The 11672-nt window shown below is 72.3% G+C and overlaps 1 protein-coding gene across 2 annotated transcripts; it reads left to right on the top strand.

Annotated features, from left to right (window-relative positions):
- Positions 1–2178: 2178 nt before the first annotated feature.
- GATA5 (GATA binding protein 5) lies at positions 2179–10469 on the top strand. 2 transcript variants are annotated; one of them, XM_004456832.3, is made up of 6 exons: positions 2179–2659; positions 3768–3943; positions 8557–8682; positions 9132–9225; positions 9412–9527; positions 9744–10469. In XM_004456832.3, exons 1-6 carry the CDS (start codon positions 2179–2181, stop codon positions 9897–9899), a joined length of 1149 nt encoding a protein of 382 aa, XP_004456889.2. In that variant the 3' UTR covers positions 9900–10469. The 2 variants fall into 2 exon arrangements, with proteins under 2 accessions (XP_004456889.2, XP_004456890.1); XM_004456833.1 differs by lacking the exons at positions 2179–2659; positions 3768–3943 and adding an exon at positions 6409–7415 and having other exon boundaries at positions 9132–9219.
- The last annotated feature ends 1203 nt before the right edge of the window (positions 10470–11672 follow it).

Here is an 11672-nt window from a genome sequence, read left to right as displayed (position 1 = left end):
AGGTGGAGGCAGGACACGGAGGGTGCAGAGACCCTAAATTTTGGCTGATCGTGGTCTCACCGGCGCCCATTACCAGGAGAAAGTGCAAGTTGCTTCCCCGTGGGGCATCCATGGGACCCAGGAGAGGGTCTGCCGGGAGCTTTCTTTTCCTTTCCTAGACCTTTTTTGGGGGTGGGTCTCGGCCCCCAGCAAGCGCTGGGTGTCCCCCTTTCCCTGTCTCCCCGTTCCCGGTGCTCTCAGGGGCACCGTCCCTCTTCACTGCCGCACTCTCCGCGCCGGCACCAGGGCGCCCACAGCTTCCACCAGCTTTGCGCTCTCAGACCTGCGTGGAGCACCGCCCGCCTGCAGCCGTCCTGGCCGCGAGCCTCCATCAGACCCACTCGTGTCCCACGTGGGGCCAGGGCTCGGCGCGTTTCCAGGCCCCTCGGCCGCAGGGAGCCCAGCACCCTTGTGTGACCCACCGCCAGGGAGAGAGACGAGGGCCACACACCGCCCAGGGAGGGGCAGGTGCTGGAGCAGGAGCCGAAGGCTCGAGCCGGGGGCCATCCAGTCCCCAGGGCCGCGTCCACGGGGTCCTGAAGGCCAGACCGGATGGAGGAGGGGCTGGCGATGGGAGGGGGCCGGGCGCAGAAGGTGGGGGGGTACAAAGGGACCTGGAGGGCTGTGCTCGGGCTCCCCACGGCCCACGCGGGAGCTTTCCAGATGCTGCTGCCGCGGGCCGGGTAGTGGGGTCCCCAGGCCAGGAAGAGGGTTGGGGGCCGTGTTTGCTGCCTTCCCGGACCTTCAGCCCCGGGCGCACGGCCACACCGTCCCGGGAGCCTCGGAACCGCGACTCGCAACGGAACCGTCAGACACTGGCGAGGGGGGCGCCCGCGCAGGAGAGAGCCGGGGCCACGCGAACCCCGCAGCCAGCACGCTGGCCCCCTGGAGGCGCCCCAGGCCCAGTGCTCCCTGCGCCCACCGCCCCCAGCCCCTGCCCCCGCGGCGTCCCCGCCGCCCGCCTCTCTGCCCTCGGTCCACATCCGCTCGGCCGGGCCTCTGTCCTCCACCTGAATGCAGCTCAGCGTCCACACCGCCTACCCACGGGTTTTTTTTCTGAAAACGGAAATCAAGGGCGGCTGCCCAGGGCCAGCAGGGGAGCCCGGCTGCGGTCCCAGCTGGTGCCCGAGGCCCTCCCGACCTGGGGGACACCGAGCCTCGGGGCCGTCGGCCAGGGTGCCTTCCCAGAGGGTCTCGCAGAGGGGGCTAGACCCGAGTGCCTCCTGCCCGTCGTCATTTCCTGGCGCCTGGAAGTGACCCCTCCAGAGTCCGCCTGGGCTGGGCAAGCGTCCCCCCGGGGGAGCAGGGCCCCCGGAGCGCAGACACGCCCCGCCGGCCACTGCCCGCGGCTTGAAACCCCGGCTCCCAGCCACCCTCTGTGACCAGAAGTTCAGGAAACTGTGGGTCTCCCACTAGGCCACGGGGGCAGTGGCCCGCGGGAGCGACCCTAACCCAGCCCGGGACCCAGAGGCGTCGCCACCGTGGGCGGGAGGGGGCCCGGGCAGGAGAGGTGGGAGGGAGGCCGGTCCGCGAATCGCCCCAACGAAGTGGGGTCTCCGCGTCTCCCCCGTCGGGACGCCAGCGTCGTGGGGGCCCCGCGCGCGTCCGCGTCGCCTTTCCCGCCGAGCGCCGCGGGCCGGGCCTGCGGGGATCACGTGGCGCCGCGGCCGGGGCCCCAGCGCTGACCCCGCGGGAGGGAGGGCCGGGCCGGGCGGGGAGGGGCGGCGCGGCGGGGGCGGGCCGGGGTGGGCCGGGGAGGGGCGGCCCCAGCGCCCGGAGTCCCCGCCGAGCCGCGCCGCCCGCGCCCAGTCTCCAGCCCGCCCGCCGGCCGCAGCGCCCTCCGCCCCGCGGGTGAGTGCCCGGCCCGGCCCGCGCCCCCTCCCCGCGGGCCCCGCGCCCCGCGCCCTGCCTTCGCAGCCCCCACCCGCCCCCTCCCGGGGACCCCGAGGCCCCGGCGGCGGAGGAGCGGGCTTGGCGTCGGGTCGCGCCGGGAGCCGCGCGGGGCAGCGCCGGAGCGTGCGGAGCGCGGCCGGAGCGGAGCGGCGGCACCTGCCGGGCCCCACGCGGGCCAGGGGCGCAGAGCGTCCGTGACCTCACGGCCGCCCTCCCTCCCCGCAGGTCCAGGCCGCGCGCGGGAAGATGTACCAGAGCCTGGCGCTGGCGCCGAGCCCCGGCCAGGCCGCCTACGCCGACGCGGGCGCCTTCCTGCGCGCGCCGGGCGCGGGCTCCGCCGTGTTGGTGCCGCCGGCGCGCGTCCCCCCGGTGCTGCCCTACCTGCCCGCGTGCGAGCCGGGCCCGCAGCCCCCCGCGCTCGCCGCGCACCCCGGCTGGGCGCCCGCCGCCGACCCCTCCGCCTTCGGCGCGGGCCCCCCGCCCCCGCCGCCGGCGCAGCCCCCCGCCGCCGCCTTCCCCTTCGCGCACAGCCCCGCGGGGCGCGGCGGCGGCGCCTTCCAGGGCGCCCTGCTGGGTCGCGAGCAGTTCCCGGCGCCGCTCGGGCGGCCCGTGGGCGCCGCGTACCCCGCCGCCTACCCGGCCTACGTGAGCCCCGAGCCGTCCTGGGCCGCCGGCGCCTTCGACGGCAGCGCGCTCCCGGGCCCGCCGGGCCGCAGGGCCGCCTTCGGTGAGTGCGGGCGTGGGGGGCTCGCGCCCTGCGGAGTGTGTCCCCGCTGGAACGGCCGCGCTTTCCCCTCGGGGTCCCCCAATCGGGGACCCTCGACACGGGCAGACCCAGGCTCGGCCGCGACCCCCGGGGCGGAAGTGCTGCGGGCGGAATGCCTTCTCCACCTTCGGGAGGTTTGCTTCCCCCTTCCCGTCCGTCAGCCGATTCCGCGTCCTGCGTAGAGCCTGTTGTGAGCCTAAAATCCTGAACGTTTTTATGGAATCCGTTTGGAAATTTTTTTTTTTTAAGTTAAAAATATTGGTTTCATTAAATAATCCGCCCCATCCATCTCCTTGTTCTAGAATGTTCCTCCAATCTGAGGTTTCAGAAGCTCCCGCTGTGTTTAGGGGACGCGGGGGGCGTTTGAGGAGAAAGCCCCAGCATTTTCTCTCCCTCCCGGGAAGCGGGGAGCGCAGCCTGCATGAGGCCCGCGCCCTCTTAGCAGCCCCAGGGGCCCCCGCTTTCCTTCCCTCTCCCCGGGACAGCTCTGGAGCAGCCCTTGGCCGCAGCCATGGGACCCCTTGGCCACTGCTGCCCAGGACCCCCACCCAGTGATTGGCCCCGCCCTGCCCCCACCGCCTGCGCCTTGTGCTGCGGGAAGAGACGGGGACGACCCCTGTACCCGCGGGTGGCACCCCGTGAGCGGCCGAGCCTGTTCCGAGGGAGGGCGGCAAGGATCCCGACCCAGACTTCCAGCTGCAGGCCCCGCGCCCAGGGGCCTCACGCGTCGCCCCGCGCCCCTGGGCGTCTCACCCTGCCGAGGGGTCCGGGCGCTGGGCGCAGCCCTTCCGGGTGCAGCGAAGGCTCGGGCGGCCCTCCCGTGCCGGCCGGCGGAGGCGCAGGGCCTCCTGGGGTCGGAACCCACCAGAATGCTTGAGGCTGGACCCCGTGGGGCCCCCACCGCCCCCCTACAAACCAGCCCCAGCAAAAGCCCGAAGTCGGCCCGGGTGCCCCGTGTGGCCCGAGAGTTTTGGAGGCGAAGGTGGCAGCGGACGGTCTAAAGCGAGACGCGCTCACGGCAGCAGGAGCCGAGGCGCGGCCCAGCGCCCACCAGCTGCCTGTCCCGCAGTGTCTGACTTCCTGGAGGAGTTCCCGGGCGAGGGTCGCGAGTGCGTCAACTGCGGGGCCCTGTCGACGCCGCTGTGGCGCCGGGACGGCACCGGCCACTACCTGTGCAACGCCTGCGGCCTCTACCACAAGGTGAACGGCGTCAACAGGCCGCTCGTGCGGCCGCAGAAGCGCCTGGTGAGTGCGGGGCCTTGGCTCCCGCAGCGAGCCCGGGACGGGGTGGGGGGCGGGCAGAAGCGACCCCGACAGCGCCCAGGCACCCCCCTGCGCCGAGCAGGCGGGCTCAGCTCCTCTCGGCCTGGCCCTGCTGTGTCGGGGCGCCCGGCGTGGGGTGGGGGACCCGGGGTCTGAGCGGCCGCGCCTGGCTCCACCGCCCCTTGGACCTGGGGTCCCGGGGTCCCGGGAGGCCTGGGCGCAGGGGCGACGCCGCGATCTCTCTGCGCTGCGCTCTGGGAAGGGGCGGCTTGGGGTGCTGTGCGGGGCCGGCGGCCCTCTGTGGAGTCCCCGTGGCTGTGGGTCTGGGGTGACGCCGCCCTGGACAGAGCGCTGGCAGAAGGGGGGGCCACCACCTGAAACCCCAAAATGCGGGGCTGTGGGTACCCCAGCCCTTGGAGAGCCCCGGACGCCCCACGCTGCAGGGAAGGGGAGGAGCCTGTGCCGCTGCGTTGGGGAAACTTGTTTTCACTTTTGGTTTTTCCTGAGGGAGGGGGTTGGGCAGCGGGGGCCTTGGGGGCCCAGGATTTTGGCCCCAGCAGGGCAGGACGCCCCCAGGAGCTGGCGGGAGCCCCTCGAGTCCCTTCACTCTGTGTCCTGCCGAGGCCTGGGTGGGGGGCCGGCCGCAGAGCCGTGAACAGCTCCCCCCCACAGCCCCGAGGCGGCCGAGCCTGGACCCAGCCGTGCCCCCACCCCAGGGCCGGGTCTCCTGAGCTCCTGGGCTGTGGATTGAGGGGTGGTCCCCTCCCCTGGGAAACAGGGAGGTGAATCCGAAACTGTCGTCGCGAATGCAGAGCCTTGTGCCCTGCTGCCGCTGGGCCCTGGGGACCAGGCACCCCCTCTCGGCCCCAGCTCCTGGGGTGGGGTGGGCGTGCCTGCTCCCGGGACCCCTTGAGCCCCCTCTCACTCCCCAGGACTGCAGGACACCCCAGGAAGTGTGCGCCGAGTGGTGCCAGGCAGTGGGCATCCACGCCCCTCCCCCGTCTCGTGCTGAGCAGGACCCCGGGGCGTCCCTCTAACGTGGGGGTCCCCTTCCTGCACCCCAGGGAGGTCCGGCCCCAGTGCTTGCCTGGCAGTGGGCAGTGCCAGGCCTTCCAAGGCCAAGTGCACCCCAGGATTGGCCCCCAACGCTCCAGGCGCACCCCTGCCCCCACCTGGCGTGCAGCCAGAACGCACGTCCAGGTGCCTGGCCAGTGGCGCCTGTCCCAGCCTTCCCTTAAAGGCCCCAAGTGTCCTGAGCTCGGCCCTTAGAACACGGGGAGGGCACAGAGGTGGGCCCAGCCCTTCCCTGCTCACCTGGGCGTACCTGTGGTCGCAAGGAGGTAGCCTTTGGGCAGAGGAGCCATCTCGGTACTCAGGGAGTTGATGTGGTCCTCCCACCCCACAGACCCCCACCACCACCCTCGTTCCTCCCCCCCAGTCTGCCTTCCACCTGAGCGGACATGGCCAGGTGCTCTCTGAGCCCACCCTGTACGTGCAGGTGCACCTGCTGCACGTGGAGCTGACAGCAAGGGCGGGGGCAGCAGAGGGGGTGGTGGCCAGGGCCAGGGCAGATGGGGGGGCTGTCAGGGGCAGGGCCAGGGCAGAGTGCACAGTGTGGAGGGCACGGAGGGAGGGCCAGAGCTGACGACGGGGACACTGGACAGGGACAGAGCGAACAGTGTTGAGGGGCAGAGGGGACAAAGAGGGGGCAGAGCGGATAGTGGGGTCTGCCAGGGGCAGGGGCGGCACAGCAGGAGGGTGGCCGGTGGTAAGTGCCGAAGGTCGGGTGTGGCCGAGAGCCTGTGGTGACCCTGGCCTTGCCGGCCCGGCCCTGACCGGGTTTGTCCTGCTCTGGCCTCACGGATCCGCGGCCCCCAGCCCCCGCTGACCCTCCGCCCAGAAGGGACGGCTTCATCCAGCTCAGGTCGTCTCCCCCACCCCGTCGGGACGCGGCCCCGCTCCCTCCGCGAGGCCCCCGGGGCGGCGTGGCTGCGCCCACACAGGCCGCCTGGAGCTGCAGCCTCTGTTTCCCAGGCGTCCTTCGCGGGTGCTCCCGGCTGCTCGGGCAGGCCGGGACCGAGGGCCTCTCTCCAGGCTTGAGGTCCCGCTGCCGCCGGCCCGACTTCCCGGGGACCTGGGAATTGGCTGGAAGAGGAGGGGGCCGTCCCACCGGGGCGTGGAGCGGGGGTCCGTGAGGGCAGCCAGGCCCTGCTGCCGGCCTGGACAGTGAGGAAGGACGGGCGGGCGCCGCGCGTCATCAGTCACGGGGGGCCCTGAGGTGCCAGTGCGGGGCCCGAGTGTGTCCAGCCCTGGGCCCCCCCACTTCCCTGGGCCCCTCAGCACGGCAGCCTCGGTTTCCACCCAAGAGCTGGCCGCCTGAGGGCCAGGGGACAGGTGAGCGAGGAACCCTGGAAATCTCAGAGGTCCTGTTTTCTTAGTCGTGCACGAGGAAAGCGTGCGCATTTAAAAGCACGACGCTCACCGCGGCCTCCGGGTTTTCCCCTTGCACCGCGCGTGGGCGACGGGCGAGCGCCCTCCCGGGCTTGTCTTTGGCAGGCGGCAGGCGAGCGGCTCGTGGGTCCCGCCCGCGCCCCTTTGCTCTCGCCCCGAGCCACCTCTTTTGTGGACGTGCAGCCGCAGGGGGACGTGCGCGTACCCGTGGGTGAGTGTGTGTGGGTTAGGCACGTGCACGTGGATGTGGACGTGTGGGGGTGTGCGGTGCACACTTGCTCTTGGAGCAGAGGCGGCGCCTGCGGGGTGGTAGGTGGCGCGGCCTCCTGCTGTGATGCTGAACTCGCCGTCGTCGCCGGCGCGTCTCTGCACGACTGACGGTGAAAGCACCTGGGGTGCCCGCTCGGGGCGGGAGGTGGAGACAGGTGTGGTCCAGGGGGGCAGGTGAGGGCTGCCAGGTGATACCCAGGGTGCCCGGTGAGGTGTGGATTCCAGATAATTAGCAAGTACTCTGCTCAGCCAAGCGGGCGCCGGTCCGCCCGGGATGTACCAACGCGAAGAGCTCGCGCTTATCTGGGATCCACATTTAACGGGCATCCTGTTTGTTTGTGTTTTTTTTCTAAATCTGGCAGCCCTGGGCCCAAGGCCTCCCTGTCCAGGAAGACGCGCGGTGGTGGGGCCGGGCCATCCGGGGCGGGGGTCTCCGTGCCCCGGCCGTGCTTGCCCCGGCCTCTGTGCCCTGCCCTTCCCTTCCTCTTACTCGAAGCCCAGCGCAGCGTCCTGCTGGAGGCCAGAGGCCCCGCCTGGCCTGGGGGCTGGAGCTGCACGGGGCCGGGCAGCCGAGCGGGGGCCTCTTCGTCCCGGGCTTTCTCTTTGGGTGGGCTCCAAGGAGAGGCCCCCACGCCCTCCTGGGGCTGCCTTGCCTGGCCCGGCCGAGCCAGCCCGGGTGGAGGGGTGGGCGGTCGGCGCTCGGCACCCCGCAGGGAGGTCCTGGAGACGGCAGGTGGGCCCCGCAGGACCGTCCCCCGTGGCCTGGGCTGTGTCCCCTGGCTCCATCCCGGGCCGGGGAGCTGGAGGCAGAGCCGCGGCCTTTCGGAGGTGTTGCGTGTGCGGCCTGGACTCGCCGCGGCTGGAGGGCGCAGGGAGAGCCTGCGGGGGCAGGGCGGGCAGGGACGCGGGCCAGGGGTCCACGGGCGGGCGGTGGGTGAGGAGGGAGCGCGCCCTCCGAGGAGCGAGGCCCAGGCGACTGGGCGGGGCAGTGCCTCGCGAAGCCCCCCGCCCAGGCCGGCGACGAGGCTCCGCTCAAATCCCGAAACGTGCGTCGGAGTAGAAGCCGCGCTCTGCGATGAGGCCGGCGAGCCCGGGAGCCCAGGGGACACCGGGCTGGTGGGAGACGCGGCTCGGGCCAAGCCGGCCAGCACGTCAGAGCCCCCCAGGGTCCTGGGCCTCAGGCTGCTCCCCTCACTCGGGGTCCCTGAGCCGACACCAGGCAGGGCCCCGGGAGGTTCCGAGGTGCAGGGCAGTTTGGGACCCCAGATGGGATCTGGAGCTGTGGCGGGGGCGGGGGGGGCTCTGGAAGGGCCTGGGGGGGCTGGTCGCGTTTCCGGAGACGCAGCCAAGGGGCGAGCACCACCAGGCGTCTGTCCAGCAGGCGACGGGGAGCCGTGGGGAGCTCTGGCTGGAGAGCAGCGCTGCCCCGGAGCCCAGGCGGGACCAGCAGCCCCTGGGCGTAGCCCCCGCCGGGGCAGGGGGCGCCCCCCACAGAAGGCTGGGGCTGGGGCCGGGCATCGTGGCTGCAGGAGCCAGGAGGCCAACAGCCACGTTTCCGGAACGTGTCCTCTGACCAGCCGGTCGCCTGCTGCCTCTTGAGCCCCATTTTCCCAATGTAGAAACCGAGGCCCAGAAACGGGTGGCGGCCTGCCCCAGGGCACGAGGCTGACCTGAGCACCCTCAGCTGCTCCCGCCCGGCCCGCCTGGCCCCGGACACGGCTGCCGGTCCATCCTGAGTCTAGCTTCCATCCCTTGCGCTCTGGTTGGTGAGGGCTGCTGGGAACAGCGGCCACTCTCTTGGGCTGAGGGACACCCCACGCCCCCGGGGCCCCGGCCCCCGCCCCAGGGCTCACGGCGGCCTCCCCGCCCCACAGCCCTCCTCCCGCCGGGCTGGACTGTGCTGCACCAACTGCCACACGACCACCACGACGCTGTGGCGGCGCAACGCGGAGGGCGAGCCCGTGTGCAACGCCTGCGGCCTCTACATGAAGCTGCACGGGGTGAGCGGGGCGGGGGCCGGGGTGCAGGGGAGGGGCCGCGCGCCGGGGCGGGGGCCCTCAGCTCAGAACCCCAAGCCCAGGGGGCCCCACGGGGCGAACGTGCGGGGTGGGGGTGCAAGAGGCTCGGGCGCAGCGGGCGGGCCCTACACACGTGTTGCACACGTTACGCACACGGCCCTGCGGCTCCCGCACCGCGCGCAGCAGCAGGCCCCGTGGCCACCTCGGCCGTCGTGTGGACAGGGGCTGGGCGGAGCTGTGGCTGCCCGTGGCTACTCGGCCGGGGACGGAGCCCGGACACCGAGCTGCCCCCTCGATGCTCCAGGGGCCCCTCGTGGCCGGGGGTGGGGGCAGCCACTGGCCGCGCGTGCCTGGGGGGACCGGTCGGCTCCCAGCGTGACCGCCGTGGGGCAGGGATGGGACCGGCCACCCACCCTCGCCCGCCCCGCCAGGTTCCGCGGCCGCTGGCGATGAAGAAGGAGAACATCCAGACGCGGAAGCGGAAGCCGAGGGGCGCGGCCCCGCCCAGGGGCGCAGCAGGTGCGCGCGCGGACCCGGACACGGTGGGAAGGGGCTGCGTGGGGGTGGGGGGGGGGAAGCTCGCGCGGTCGACCCCGGCAGCCTGCCCCTCGCCGCGGGACCTCGCGGCGTCCCTGCACCCTGGGCCAGGCGTGCGGTGACGGGAGGGGGTGCCAGCCGCGTGCCCCTGTGAGCCCCCCGCTCTTCCCGCAGCCGGCTCCACGGCCGCCCCGTCCTCTGTCCCCGACCCCAAGGGCTCGGCGGCAGCTTCAGGAGCCGAGCGTGGCCTGGCGTCCCCGTCGTTGCCGGAGCGCAGCGTCGCGTCCCAGGTGAGGGGATGGGGCGGGGCGGACTCCCGTGTGCCTCCTCAGGGGAGCCCTCCCTAATTGCCTGACCAGGGCAGACCCACCCCCCGCCCCGGGCCTGCACGCGGCCCCGCAGGCTTTCCCCAGGCCCGTGGCCACCTGCCGTCCCCGGCGCAGGGGCCGGTCCCCCGACCCCAGCCCGAAGCCCCGCCCGCTCACGGCCCACCCGCCTGCCCGCAGGCCTCTGACCAGCCGGATGACCCGCTGACCCCCAGCCACCTGGAGTTCAAGTTTGAGCCCGAGGACTTGGCCTTCCCCGCTGCGGCACTGGGCCCCCAGGCTGGCCTCGGCGGGGCGCTGCGCCAGGAGGCCTGGTGCCCGCTGGCCTTGGCCTAGACCCCCCTCGCTGCCCTTCCACCCAAACGGGCAGAGACCACTGCCCGCTGCCGGGGGAGACTGGCCCCGGGGCTGGCGGAGCCTCGAGGCGCCGGGCACCCCCCGTGGCGGAGGAGGCCTCTGTGTGGGCGGAGGGCAGGGGGAGACGGGGAGCCCGGGCAGCGGACGCCTCGAACGCCGCGCCGGGCACAGCAGCCGAGGCCAGCCCAGGGGCCGCCGCCCGCTCGGCTTCTGTCGTCGGTGCACGCCATCGACACGCTCGTGGGCTGCAGCGGTTGGACGACGGGATCACGCATCAGATGCCACTGCGCCCACGGGGCGTCGGGAGGTGGGAAGCGGCTGGACGGGGCCCCCCCGGAGCCACGGGGCTGGTCCCTCCCTTGCCACGTTTGAGGCACCAGACCCAGCCAGGGAACCTGTCCTCCACGAGCGCAGGCTGCCCCGGCCGGGCGTGCAGGCTGCGCACTGTGCAAGGACGCCACCCCGCGGGAAGCTGCTCACGCCGCGGTCATCGGGGACGTGTATTTATTTGGATGGTTTTCCCGGAAGTGGCAGTAAAAGGCTCATTCTCACAGAGTCCGTGTGTCCTGACCATTTCTGACGGGGGCAGGAAGGTGGAGGGGCAGGGGCAGTGTCAGGCCGGCAGTCGGCTCTCAGCACGGTTATACCAGCGCCCCTTTAACTCGCGGAGGGCCCCCCACCCCCTGTGGATGGTAAAGTAGCTGCTTGCGCTGGCTAGAGGCCACCTGCCCGAGAGCGCTGACGCATGGCTGCTAGTGACTTGATGCCAGGAGGCGATAGGGAGGGGTGGGGAGTGGGGCATGCTGGCCACGCAGTGCCTGTGGAAGGGCCACACCTTTGTTTCCACCCTGTTGTGTCCTTTTGCCAGCAAGACCTTCCCAGTTTCCCAGAGACCAGAGACCTAGATTCTTTTTTTTCCTATGTGAAAACTACCAATTTAAAGCTTTTTAAAATCTCAATTTGATTTCAAATTTTTAAAAACACTGTGTGAGCTAACCGAAACAGCTGCAGCCAGATGGGTCCCCGACCGCCAGTGTGCAGCCCTGTTAAACTTTTATTTTTAAAAACGGTCGTCTGTGGCGCTGGTTTCTAGAACGCGTCCATCCATCCAGAAGGTTCTTCCGGCCTGCTTTCCGTTGCTGCTCTCTAAGTCGTGCACAGGGAGCCCCTGGGCCCCTCCCCCGCTCCTCCCCTGCGGGCGCTTCCTGGCTGGGCCCTGCCTGCGGGGTCTGCAGCGGCTGAGGGGTCGCCTCCGCCAGCCGCTCTGAGTCACGCGGTGGCGCTCTCAAGGGCGTCCGCAGGCCTTGGCGAGCGCGTAAACAGCCGCCCGCAAGGCCATGCCCGGTCTCAACAACAGAGGTTGCCGGCTGCGCGAGGCCAGCGGACATGGGGTCAGCCCGTCGAGGCCTCGGGCCCCAGGTGCGAGCGAGGGGCTGGCGAGCGTCCTCATTCCCTCTCGGGGCCGGGCCCCTCCCTGGGTCCCCGCCCCAGCAGCTGCCGCTCAGGCCCAGCCCCCCTCCTCCAGGAAGCCTCCCCGACTGCTCCCAAGCCCTCCATCCCACCGGGCACAAGGCAGGGTCTGGGAGCAGCTCCAGCCCCTCTGGCCCCCCCCGTGGCGCCTGACTCCAGGGAGATCTCAAGCAGGACCCCACGCAGCGGGGGCCACACGGGGTGCGTGCTGGGCACCTGCCCCCGTAAGCGCCCTGCCCCGCTCGGGCTGGCACCCGCCTGGCAGCCCCGTCAGCACTGGCG

The sequence above is a fragment of the Dasypus novemcinctus genome, chromosome 24, assembly GCF_030445035.2.
Source record: "Dasypus novemcinctus isolate mDasNov1 chromosome 24, mDasNov1.1.hap2, whole genome shotgun sequence".
NCBI classification, from domain to species: domain Eukaryota; kingdom Metazoa; phylum Chordata; class Mammalia; order Cingulata; family Dasypodidae; genus Dasypus; species Dasypus novemcinctus.
This window is presented reverse-complemented; position numbering and strand designations above follow the sequence as displayed.

Bases quoted from the DNA above. Each gene is read 5' to 3' on its own strand.
- GATA5 (XM_004456832.3), top strand. From the start codon at position 2,179: ATGTACCAGAGCCTGGCGCTGGCGCCGAGCCCCGGCCAGGCCGCCTAC. The intron at 2,660-3,767 runs GTGAGTGCGGGC...CCTGTCCCGCAG, and splicing joins GGGCCGCAGGGCCGCCTTCG to TGTCTGACTTCCTGGAGGAG. The intron at 9,528-9,743 runs GTGAGGGGATGG...GCCTGCCCGCAG, and splicing joins AGCGCAGCGTCGCGTCCCAG to GCCTCTGACCAGCCGGATGA.